This window comes from Pseudopodoces humilis, chromosome 11, assembly GCF_049639895.1.
Source record: "Pseudopodoces humilis isolate 2021_Gansu_Grassland_sample_001 chromosome 11, ASM4963989v1, whole genome shotgun sequence".
Taxonomy (NCBI): Eukaryota; Metazoa; Chordata; class Aves; order Passeriformes; family Paridae; genus Pseudopodoces; species Pseudopodoces humilis.
The window spans coordinates 16,367,066-16,380,096 of NC_142210.1; the positions used below are offsets into that span (position 1 = coordinate 16,367,066).

General features: G+C 41.0%; 1 protein-coding gene across 1 annotated transcript; it reads right to left on the bottom strand.

Moving 5' to 3' along the window:
- Nucleotides 1–3,165: 3,165 nt before the first annotated feature.
- LOC102105134 (cytochrome P450 2J6-like) lies at nucleotides 3,166–12,823 on the bottom strand. The gene is made up of 9 exons (XM_005525019.2): nucleotides 12,653–12,823; nucleotides 11,176–11,338; nucleotides 9,901–10,050; nucleotides 8,719–8,879; nucleotides 6,646–6,822; nucleotides 5,373–5,514; nucleotides 4,990–5,177; nucleotides 4,426–4,567; nucleotides 3,166–3,344 (listed from the first exon to the last, which is right to left on the bottom strand). The coding sequence occupies exons 1-9, from the start codon at nucleotides 12,821–12,823 to the stop codon at nucleotides 3,166–3,168; spliced, it is 1,473 nt and encodes a 490-aa protein (XP_005525076.2).
- Between the last annotated feature and the right edge of the window lie 208 nt (nucleotides 12,824–13,031).

A 13,031-nucleotide genomic window follows, 5' to 3' on the forward strand; every position in this document is an offset into this window, starting at 1 on the left:
TCCAGCTAATATGTGCTCTGTGAAATCACCTTAACAGATCATTCATACAGATTTATAGAGGCTCTTCAGAGCATAGTGGAGAATGACCCAGATAATTTAGGACTATTTTGTCTGAGTTTTATTGTGCCTACATTTGTCTATGCTTTATTCTATGAATTATTTTCTACATTGTGTCTTCGTTTTTATGTTCAGTCAGACCTATAAACCCCCTTTTTTCATCTAAGAGTTCTGCAAGGAGTTTAGAATAATTTTAAAATGTCACGTTTCAAAGCATGTTCTACTCTTCAACTCTTCTTAATCACCAGTGAGGATGGTAAATCAAGTCCAGCCTAATGCTAGATCCCTTTGTACCATCCCTGCAAATATGCCTTACCTTGTTCAGCGAGTTTCCAGCCAAAGCTGTAAGTTTTACTGAGATTAATTGAAATTAATTTTCCACACATGTACAGAATGTTACAAAATAGCCAGCACAAAGCTGGCCATAGCACTGAACACAGTAAAGGACGATCTAGATGCCAGGAGGTGCCCTGAAAACTCTCCAGAGGGAGCACCTCCCACGTGCTGCTGCCATTCCCAGGACATCACAAGGGACACGTGAGAGCCAGGGGAAAACCTGAAACACCTACCTCCCTCCACCTTCTCTCTCTTCCCAGGTCCGACCGGCCCTGGCTGTTTTTTGCCACTGCTTCGGGGGTTATTGATACACTTAAGCTTGACTCCCAGCCTGTGCCTGCAGCCCTGCTGCTCCTGCCACCGCCCCAGGGCTTTTGGCTACACTTTGCCACCCCATGTCTGCTCATCTCTGCTGCTACAGCCTGTTTCCCCATCCCCGGTGGCCCAGAGGCCGGCGTCTCGCTGTGAGGTTTGCAAGGGCAGCCCTCTCCTCTCTCCTGCCATCATCACCACATGCAGAGGTGGCCGCGCTCACGCCACAGCCTCAACCCTGTGGGCGCAGGGGAATCTTCCCTGCCTGGCCAGGAGCCAGCAGCGCCCCTGCCGGCCGGGAGCGGAGCTGCACCGAGGGGAGGGCACCTGCCATGAGAGGCTGGGACTGGGTTTGTGGTTCTGTTCGGTGTTGCTGCCATTGTTGTTGTTTGTTTGTCTTGGTATATAGACATTCTAGTCAAGAACTGTTATTCCTTTCCACATATCTTTGCCTGAAAGCCCCATAATTTCAAAGTTACAATAATGTGGAGAGAAGGAGTCATTTTTTCCATTCCAGGAAGGTTCCTGCCTTCCTTGGTAGACACCTGTCTTTTAAATCAAGACACAGGTTTATTGGATAGGAGCAGATGTGTGCTGATAGGGTGAAGGAGAAGCACAGATAAAGCTGGAAAGGAGGCTGAGCAGGAGTGTGTAGGCCCTGGAACATTCTTTGGTATGTTGCATGGAGCAACAGGCTGGATTATTTATAACAGCTGTTGCTTTGTGAAAGCTCTCACTGCCCTCATTTCCCTTCTAGCCCTGCAAGCCTGCCAGTGCTGGGTTGTGCTGGTGCAGACCACTGCCAGAGCTACAAGGCATGCCAGGATCTGGTCAGTTCCTCCTCTGTAGTAACATTCTCCTCCATTTTAAATTCAGAAAGTTCAGATGTACTACAGTGATTTAATTATAAATACCTTATCTTACAACATAAAAGCACTTTTGGTCCTCAATACAAACTAAGTAATAACTCAATAACTAAGTAATAACTCAATAGTATCTGATGCTAAGTTTACAGTAGTGTTTACAGGCAGCTCTACTCAACTCCAACATTTGAATCCTTTCCAAAAGCAATTGGCATACAAGAACTCTCCATCACTTCACTTTAACAAAGTTACAGATGAACTTGGCTGTCACCTCCAGCTGTGTGCTCAAACCATCTATTCTTGAGTTGAATCAGTGCCAAGGAGCAGCTACCTTAAATAACAGATATTTTAGAATTCCTGCATCACATCATCATTTATTTCTTTTCTTACACTAAATCACCTCTAGTGTGCCCTCCACAGTTTACTGTGCGCTTCTTTCCATAATCTGGACCCTTAAAGAACAAATAAATGAGATTTTCCAAGTTCCCTTCTGAAAACACACTGGTGTTTCAGCTCAGCATGGATTCTTCTACTAATAGTTGTGCAGAAAAAAAGCAGAGAGAAGCTCACATCAAGGTGAATCCTGAAATATAGTTTATATGGATAAAAGGTAGGGGTGGGAGCAGGAACTGATAGAGGGCAAAAGAAAGTTGAATGGAGTCCAGGAAGTGTGGTGTGGGTTGTAATGAAAAAAGTAAAGGACACAGAGGAAATGGAGACTATCTGAAGTGTTCAGGTAGCTCCTAGAGGCTGCCTTCCAAAGCCTCTACATTCCTCTGTCATGGAGTTAGCAGTGAAATTCACAGGCAAAGTGACTCTCTCATCTCACATTCAATGCCTTATCCAAGAAGGATTGAAAATGGGTGGGAATCCACATCATTAAAAATAAAATAAACAGTAAAAAACTAACTAACAATTTGACAATGTAATATAACTATAATCAGCCTGCGAAGTCACACTTTCACATGGATTGTTAATACAAAATTTAAGTTTCTTTCTTCAACTTCAGAATAACTTTTTACCTAGTATATGGGAGACAACATCAAATTCAGATATGAAGGCACCTGCATTCTAATGTGTTTCCTGGGATTTAGGTGACAGTTTTATTTTTGTTTGGGTTTTTTTGTAACCTGTTGACAAAATAAGTGGCTAAGTTCAGGAAAATAAAACCAAAACAAAGCTTTAATAGTGTGCTTTCCTCAGTCAAATCACTTGAGGTCATCAGGCCACTCACAGAAATAACATCTTCTCAGCTCTTGCTGAGATAGTCTGTTGAATTTTCCTGAGGATTGCTCAGGACTGAGAATGAGGATGATTTTGCTTGACTAGGACAAGGAGACACAGCATGGCTTCAGCTGGGAGCCACAGCATCTGGCTTCAAGTGTTCTCAGAGAAGTGAATACGGCCAAGATCCCTGTGAGAATATCTGTGACTTTCGCAAAGACCAGACCAAAAAATGGTCTGGATCTTGGCTTGAATCCACTTTCTGAATAATGCTGGGATAGACTAATATCAGTAGCCAGGAGGTTTATACACTTGAGAGGAAATTCATGGAGGTAAAGGTGGCTGTCTCATGCTGGCCTGTGGCTGCTGCAGCCTAGCGTGGAATGGCACAAACCCTGTAGGGGTGAGGCTGCAGAGTGCCCCCCAGAAGGGGCTCAGTGTTGATCTCTGTCACTCCCTCAGGGAGCCGGAAGGTGAACGCCCGCAGCAGGCTGGCAAAAAAAATGAAGAGCTCGGTCCTTGCTAAGTGCTCCCCCAAACACACCCGGTGCCCTGCAGAGCAGAGAGGAAAGGATAGTGAATATCTAGGAATTTTTCAGTTTCATAATCACCTAGTTCATTCCTGTTGAAAGCAGACATGGGTTTTGTTTTGTTTAAGGAGAGCACCATGAAAGCCACAGAACTGAAACTATGTGAATTCCCTCTCAAAAAGATTCCATAGAATGTCTTAGGTTAGGAGACACAAAATCTCAATGAGAATCCATGAGGTGCCAACATAATTCCTTTCTTGACCTGACAGAAAAAAACTGTTTTGCTTTTACAGAAGATTTTGAACTTCAGGACCACACACAAAAAATCTGCCAGCTGTTTGCACATGCTTTAGTGAGTTAACATCAACAGAGCAAAATTACTTAGTAGTGGCATTTGCAGTTGAACAGAAGCTTGGTCACTTTATAAGCAAAGCATGATGCCTACTGTTCATTTCCCAGGATTCCAATTCCTTGGCAATAGTGTGAGCAGAAGGTGAATATTATGTTTAATTTTCCAGAAAGCAGACAAATACAAGGAAAGAACAAGCCATTTGAACTAAGGAACGACTTCTGTATGGTCATTTGAGTGACTATCAACAAACTAAAACAAAACCACTAGCAGATACTTTACTGCTAGGTATGATTACTAACTGTGCATTGTTACCTTGTTTCCTTCTTTTGCAACTGGATTTTCAGTACTGTAAGCAAGAATGTAAACCTGTATTTATCAGGATGCCTTCTGCTTTTCTTTCAGCTTGTTTCTTTAAAAGGGATTGCAATTAAGTCCAGTACACATCAGACAAATTACTTCTCAGAAAAATAGCTATGTGTAAAAAATACTACAGACAAAACCTGTGTATGACTGCAGCATGCAGCCAGCCCAAGAGGTTTGGGAGTTTGAGGATTCCCACCACAGTGTCCTATGAACAGTTTGGGGTCTGACAGGACAGAAGCCTCTCCTTTGGCAGAAACAAGCCAGGAATGTTCTTTAAAAGCAGCAAACAGCAGATATAGAAGATGTTATCTGAAGAAATACCATAATCTCATGCTTCTGTATTCATCATCTCATCTGTCAGGTCAGTTCAGACTGTCAGTGCATTTACCTGCTGAGAATGGTAAGAAAGCTTCTCGAGGTATAAAGTTTCCTTCTTTATCCAGAAAATGGCCAGGGTTGAACTGTCGAGGTGTCTCCCACTGCTCAGGGTCGTACAGAACAGATGCTATATTGGGTATAACAATGGTGCCCTGCAAAGAAGAAACTGTTGTTTCAGTTCCAAATACAAGTGCCTGTTAGCCATCAGTTCATGCCTGATGGATAAAACTGTTGCTTGTTGGCATTTGAGCGAGTGCCAAGCTGGGCAGGGATGTCTTAACCAGTGCTTTGGCAAACCAGTTTCTCCTCTCAGTCCATCCCTTGCCATGCAGAGCTGGTCTCTGCAGTTGTGATGATGGGCAGGAACTTGAGGCTTCCCTGGCATAGGTCTTATCAGCTATAGAGCACCTACATGTTAGGTAAAAGACTTCTTTCATTCCTGGAGCCACAAACAGTAACACTTCCTCAGGCACCACATTCCTGAGTTTAACAGAAAGTAGTTTATTGAGGGAAAATTGGTTACAAAACTGGAATGACTCTCTTCCAAAGAAAGAAGATGAAAATGTGTCTGTACCTTTTTGACAGGGAATCCCAGTAGTGTTGTGTTCCTCACACACAATCTGGGGACGCCAACAAAGACAATGTTGCTGTAGCGCTGAATCTCGTGAACCACAGCGTTTGTGTAGGGCAGTTTTCTCCGATCCTCATAACAAATTAACTGGGAAGGATCCAGAACAGCATCCAGCTCCTTCTGCACTTTTGCTGTGGAGAAATATTCACCACTTCAGAGGAGAAAAATGCATAAAATAATTTAGCTGGACACTTTTCTTGGAGCAATAGAAAAATTTATTATTTCAACATAGTACATTAGGTTTGTATCTTGTGATTTAATATTATTTAGTGCCTGAGTTTAGTACAGGATAGTAAAAATAAACAGGAAAACCCCACCATTCTCACCTTGGATGCCTGGATTCACCACCATATAGAGCAGTCCCCAGTATAATGTAGTGCTTGAGGTCTCTGATCCACCAAGGAAAAGATCATTTATGACATATACCAAATTCTCTTCATCATACTTGGGCTTGGCCCCCTCTTTAGACTGTAGATGGTGATAAAAAGTTGAAGTTAAAGCATAAAAATGTGGTTATCCTGTATGCCCCTCTGTGTGAGAGCTGTGGGACTTCCACAGCTGGCATGTGCACAAAGAATAGTCAAAATTACAGTTTTTGATGCATAATAAGAGTTTAGTAGTTTCCCAAATAGGCACAGTAAGTCTGCATTGCTGTCTTTCATGAGGTGGATTATTCTTTCATCAGAAAAAGGGAATTCTATGCTTGATAACTTAATCACAAAAGATGATGTATCAGCTCCTTTCTGAGCCCATGAGCCAACACTGTGAGGACACAGCAGCCTGACTAGCTGAAAGCTTATGGCCAGAGGTAGAAACTATGTAAACTTCATCTACCCTAGGAAAGAGATGCTTCCTTTACCTCCTGAAAGTTTGAAGCAGAAGCCATAGTGCTCTTGGCAGAGCCTCTCTAGCTCAGAGTCACATCTTACTATGGAAAATAATAGCCTGAGCAATGAAGAATATTAATGCTGATTATGGCATTGTTTGTGGAATTGTTTTCTATGGTGTCCAATTTGAATATAGGGGCCAAGCCAGCCATGCCCCAAACAGTGGGGAAATTAGAGGTAACATAGGGATAATGGTTGCCTGCCAAGGGAGAAACCAGGCAGTTATGTGGCACAAGGACAGCCGGTGCTGGAGCACACATGCTGGATCCCAAAGAAGCATGCCTGCTATTTCAGGGAAGTGATTTGTGCAAGTGTGTTTAATCCCACTGTAAACACGAGCTTCACAGTAGAAGATGAGGTGGTCTACCAAAGTTATGTAGCCTACAGGAATAAACAGTCTCATATTTATTACAGGATTAAGGCATTCTAATGGATATTTATGGAAAGCAGTGAGAGCTCATGGGTTCACCCCTTATCATACTTGATGGTAATTCACTAATGCAACCAACATACAAAACTGAACGCCTTTCTGAGGCATGTAAATCCCAAGATACTGTATTCATGTTAAGAAGCTTATGAAATGTAAGAGACTATGATGGAAGGGTCACACTGAGTGATTTAATGGTCTGTTTGACCATTAAAACCATCACCATCTGGGTGATGATGCTGTTACTGCTTCGTAACAATATCATCACCCAGAACAAACACTTACTTTCTCAATCTCAGCCAGGTAAAAGTCAATGAAATCCTGTGGTTCAGCTGGTATCCCTCTCTCTACATGTCTTCTGATCTCCCTCCTTGCAAAAGAACTCAGGACATCATAGCAAGCCAACGCCTTCTTATGAGGCCCAGGAAGGTGACACAGCAGCCAGGGCAGGATTTCGTACATCTGTGGGAGTGACACACAAGAGGTACCATGAATGTCACTGACAAAGCTGCTTTTAGATACACCAAAAGGCTGAAATGTCCTGCCCAGAAATATTGATAGTGGAATAAATCAATCAGCATTGCTTTGAGCAGATTTTTGCCATCATGTGGAAGAGCTTTAATAGTAATTTGACACAATTCCAGGGGTCAAAGCAATTCTGACAACACTCTGCTCATGCCTCTAAGTTTATTTGGCTAATGAAGATCATTATATGACCTCACTCCTGCACAGTCGGAGACCCCAGCTCCCATATGCTCAAAATGTAAGGACATCCTTTCTGGATACAATGGGGCTACTAAGATTAACAGGTCTGCAGCCTCAAGTAACTGCAGGAATTTTTGGAGCTCACAAAAGGAATTAAGGAGTGGGTATCAGTCTGAGATAAGGGCTAATTTAGTTTTCCCAGTCAGAGTCCTCGTGACTGCTAAGGAGTAATAATTGGTGTTATTTATGATAAACAATATTACATCCTCAGCCTGCTGAGTGTATTTACACACACATTTTTCAGCTCTAAGTACTGTTCTCTGTCTTAGATAGCTTTGTCTGTGCAGCATCTGCCATTCCACCCTGCCCAGCAAAGAGCAGTTCTATCTCCTCTCCTTGTTCTTTCAGAGCTAACAAGCAGAGTCTCTCTAAGTGACAATTTGTAGGTTACTTAATTACCAATTCTCCAGAATCACAGCAAAAGTTGTCCAAGACCCTAGAATATGTCTCACAGATTATTACACTTCAGAACCTACTATAACACTTCACTGAATCTAAAAGGAAAATAGTGCTAGAAATACCCTAAGATCCTGTTTGCCTTTTTCATTCTGTTATCTGTTAGTTTACCAATCCCTTTCCTCTTAACCTTTGCATGTTGTAAACTCATAGTAAGTGAGCTTAGAATAATTAATCTCATTAATTAATATCTTATTAATTCCTAGAATGTTTTGTAATTTCATTTTGTACTAATACAATTTTTTCCATTCTCATAACTCCAATCCACAGCACTTACTAACTCTTGCAGCAAGATGTTCTGAACCTCCTCTGCATCTTAAAGTCTCCTGGTTTTAATCATCCACAAATTTAATCTACTTTTGTATTTTCAACTGCGGAAAAGTTGTATAGTGCTAGTTTCATATGACAGATTTGTTGAATGGTTTACTGCCATATCAGCATTTTAGTTTGCCTTTTCCTATAAAATTCAAATGCCAGTTAAATCTGCTATGCCATCCACATTCCTCATTACACACAGCTTGTCCCTCTTTAAGGGTCTAAACCACAAAGTCTAATTCATGAGGAATGTCTCAAGTGCAAAGTTGGTCTTTGTGGTATTTTCTGGGAAGAAGCTACAATAAAATCTCTGACAGAACTTGAATTGTGAAACTGTCAGAGAATGTATGTATTTGCAATGTGTGAATGGTGAGCTATAACACAGTAAGGAAAATATTAATAATGAATATTTTATTATTTGTGAGGTAGGGGAAAAAAGAAAATTTTCAGCATATGATTTTTAGAGTGATAAAAAGCAGAAGAGTTCAATGATACCCATTTCTGGAGAAGTAAATAGAAGTGGGAGGAGCAACACTGCAGAATTCAAATCTATTACCAACTCCAGTTTCAAATTAAATTTAGAGGTCTCTGTTAATAGAAATACCAAAAGACTTAAAGCCCCTAAGCCTGCAAAAAAACCAAGAGAGTTCTTAAAAATGGCCTTAAACCAAGGATGCAGTCATAAGATCCCTCCCCAAGGACACTTCTTAGCTCCCAGCCTGTATTTGCCTGTTGCTCTGTATTTAGTGAAGATACATTTTTGTATCTGCTCTTTCACTTTCTACCTATTTCAGAAAAAAAACCAGCATATGATTTACTCACCTGATGAACAAAGCTGCCTGCAAACCTGAATATTTTCTCTGTAGCACGGATCAGCTCATGGAAGGTTTTGTCCTCATCAGAGAAGTGATATCCAAAAACCACAGCACAAATTACATTTGAAATAGAATGGAAGAGAGGGAAAGAAGGATCCACAGGTCTTCCTGCAAACACAGTAATTGGAATTCACTCTCAGTGGTTTTTTTCAGGTGTTCCTTATACAGATAGGACTAGATGTTATTAAAGATTTAATAAAATGTTCTCTTTATCCAGCTGGGATGTGAATGAGTACAGAGATGTGGCACTAATATAAATTAATGAAAATAAAACATAGTCTTAGAACAAAGGACACTGTTAAACTGTTTCCTCGTAGCTCTAAAACAATTTCACAGCCCTTCCTGTGAAATAGTGTTGTACAGCTAAGATCTGTTCTAAGCTATCACATCAAATCTGCTTTCCTCAGCTGTGAGGAGGCAGAAAAGAGAGTGTGAGGAGGTAGTGCCACTGGAGATGAACTAAGGAGAGTCAGTGACAGACATGTTAAAAAATGTAAAAAACTAATTACAACGAAAACCTGGAAGAATATGGGAAGGTCTAAAAAAGAATGGACAGACAAGGACTGCAAAGTAAATATAATGGAATTGTTACAGTCTCAGCTGTAAGCAGTAGATCATATCTCTACCTGATGATTTTTTTCTGATGTTATGAAACAGATATTCATAAAAAATTATTTGGATACAAATCATCCTGTCATGGACTCTAGGATTAACCTGATAATCCACTGAAGTTCCCTCCCACCTCCTACTTTCTTTGTTTCTCTTGCCAATAGTTACTTTGCCAGATATATATTAAAATATGCAGGGCACCCAATGTCATTGAAATTTAAGGAAATTAGTAAGCTCTGCAATAGTTTTCAGTTACCCATGGCAGGCAGCCTGAGAATGGGTTAGCTGTGCAGTTCAGCAGCACCATGTCATTGTACAAAATATCACAGACAAATTATCAGCCCATGGAGGTGGAATTTCAGAGGTTTCCAGCTTCACTAGATGTATGAAGAGTTATATAAGAAATAAATAATTGTGATTCTAGGCTCTATCTGCTCTTGTGCATTGGTAAGTTTGCATACTGAAGATATGGATCCATATCCAGACTGAAAGGTGCCTGATTTCTTAGCAGGTAAGATACCTTTTAGGTTCACAAAAAACTCCACCAGGTGAGAGGCCTCCTCTTGCACACGATGCTCCAGGCCTTTTTTCCCCATTCCCAAATTGCGCAGAGTCATTATTCCAAAACGTCTCTGCTGCTTCCAGGAGCGACCACTTGCAAGTATAATACCTGAGGGTGTTTCCTGGCATGTTAATATTTTCCATAGATACGAACAATTCATTTAAGTATATATTATGAAATACATGGAGTAAATCAGGGGATATACTGTGATACAAATATCTTGAGGTGAAGTTACTGATAACCAAAAATCATAGCCTAATATACCCAAACTATAACTAGACCACTGTTCTTAATATTGAATGTAGTTAATTGAAAAGAGCAATCTAAGGATTTTCTGACTGCTCCATTTCTTGATGTCTTAAAAACCCTGAAACACCTTAAGATGACTTTTTAGGAGATCTGCTTTAGCCATACTCAAGTAATCACACTCAAGACATGAATAACTGGATGAATTTCCACAGAGTAGAGTTCAGAACAAGGTATGTTTGTGGAGATATAGATCAATTAATGTGATGTTTGTAGGCTGAGGCGATGAAGGTGAAAGATAAGGGACATTTGGGCTGTGTTTCTATCCTGGAAGAGACAGCACTCCATTAATTGCTAGATTGCACTCCTGATCATTTGAAGAGCCCTGAACTGCTGCTGTGAAGGTGAGGCTTCACCCAACTCTAAACAATCTGTTAGCTTTAGTCAAGCAAATGCAGGGGCAGGAAAAAAAAGAGTGCAAACTGCTGGAAAACTCTTAAGAATAAGTGGGTTTTCCTGTGTTGGAGGTACTCTCACAATCAAAGTGTATTCACAAAATGTTTGGGAGTGTCCGCAAGTACAGAAATGTGAAATCTGAAATAGGATTTTATAAGACTTGCTCATGATGGAAAGTGTTTGGCAACCATAATGTATACAGTTACCAAACAAACATTGCATTCATGTGATGTACAGCAAAATCCTGTGTACCACAATGGATTAGTCTGTGATGAGGGAAAGATTGTTGGGCTCTTGGTTGGATCATATACATAAATCTTGAATACAGCAAAAAGGTCACATAGAAACAACATGGAGTGTTTCCTAGGCTAGGGAAACTCAGTGCAAATGACAGCATGGCAAACAGTAGGAAATTCTCAAAAGTCAGTGGAGGACTTGAACAGTATTCTGAATGGGAGGGCAGAGTCTAAAAAGGCAGAATAATTTTCAAGTCAACATTCCTTTACACTATTTATGCCAGGAAAATCTCACCTTTTCCTTTGGCCAATGCTCTGAAGAAAGGTGACACCAGCCTCCCGGAAACATCTTCAGGGTGTGTGGTCATGCCATCCTTCACTGCTTGAAATCCATTCAGTATCACCACTGGGACCCACCCGAACCACAGAGTATACATGTTACCATGAGTTTTTGCCAGCTGTAAGTGGAAAAGGTGCCAGAAAAAGAACAGATGAATTCCCATATATAGATCTCAAACAGACACTGCACCTGCTATTCACCAGCCCAGTGGACAGTTTTGTGCTGAAAACATCATCCCCATGTAGATAGAAGCAGGAAGAAGCTGTTGTTTTGCTGAGAATAAGGCTTTCAGCAGCTAATTTTATTTACCCCAGGGGAAGTTATTGTCTTTTCAAAGCACATTCTGCAGCAACTCTGCAGTAAAAGAAAGAAAACTTTGTGCTTTATGCATCACCTGCAACCCAAACATTTTGTACCTTGTTAATTTAAGAGCCACACTCCACACCACCCTGGGGCTCTGTGCCTCCAGCGAGTCCTGCCTTTGCAAAATGAAATAAGCTGATAATACCTGCACCATCTACATGCTCCAGGAAAGGGCATGGACACGGAAATTAACCAACAACCATGAAGTGCCAGTGGGCTGCATTTGAGTCCAGGGTTTCCTCACAGCACTGAGAGCACTTACATTGCACACAGCAGACGTATCCAAGCAGGGATGAGTGTATGGCAGAGGAACTCAAATCATGCATGAAAAAGCTTTTTACAAGTATGGACTTTGCTCCAGCACACCCACAATGATATAAATAAGGTTGCAGACAGTGTCTGAGGTGCCACGAAAATTGAATCAAATTGATCACACCAGATACTTGCTTCTCCTCATATTTTTTTAGATTCTGGCTTTCCTCTCCCTGCTAGAGCATCACAACCTGAGTCTGCTCTGCACTCACTGGCCCCTGTGTGCTCTCAGGCATCCACCTGAACTAGAGGTCACCTACAAACCATTAGAGGAATTACCACAGCTGTTGATAACAACAAGTGGCAAACAGTTTTCAGGAGCTGTAGGAAGATGGGGAGCAAATGCCCTTTCTGTACTACAAGCATGATGCACCATATTACCCACTTTGTGATCAAATTAGGCAATACCAGTGAGAATTTTAAAAGATATCATGTAGGGATAGCAGATATAGCTATCACTGTAGTGGATACAGCTTCACACTTAGCAATGCAGAAGCATCTTTTAGATTATTGCTATTCTCTAACTTAATAACAAGTCATAAACTCTCTCCCCAAACTGACTTGATTCTTAAGGGCATTAAGTTTCTCATGAAGACAACATATTCCACATAAGAAGATGACTCAAATGTAGGAATCAATTGATCTTTATATGTCCACACCTTGTCTGTAAATTTCACAGACTTAAAAACTTCAATTAATCACACTTTTTAAAGTAATGGCTAAAAATAACCAATTAAGAACATATTAAAAGAAGTACCTCCATCAGAAGATCCCGATGAAACTGAAAGTTCAAGTGCACCAAGTTTCCAAGCAGTGGGAGAGGAGTTGGTCCAGGAGGGAATTGTTTGGAAGCTTTTCGCAGCCTGAAAAACTCAACAATTAACAAAAAAATTATCAGGACTATAAAACCTTGAGTTATTGTTAGCATTTCTGAGCTAATTTATCTGGTGATTTATAGCTGTCTCTATAAAAAAGGAGGTACTGGAGCTGGGAAAAAGTAACCTTGCTTCTTGTTCCACCAGTTTTGTCTGCAGACTGAGTTCTATAAAGTCTCAGTTCCTTTCCCTCCCTCTGTCCCTCCCTCCTCTTCATCAATGCCTGCCTTTTTGCTGCACCCCATCTGTTTGCCATAGTGA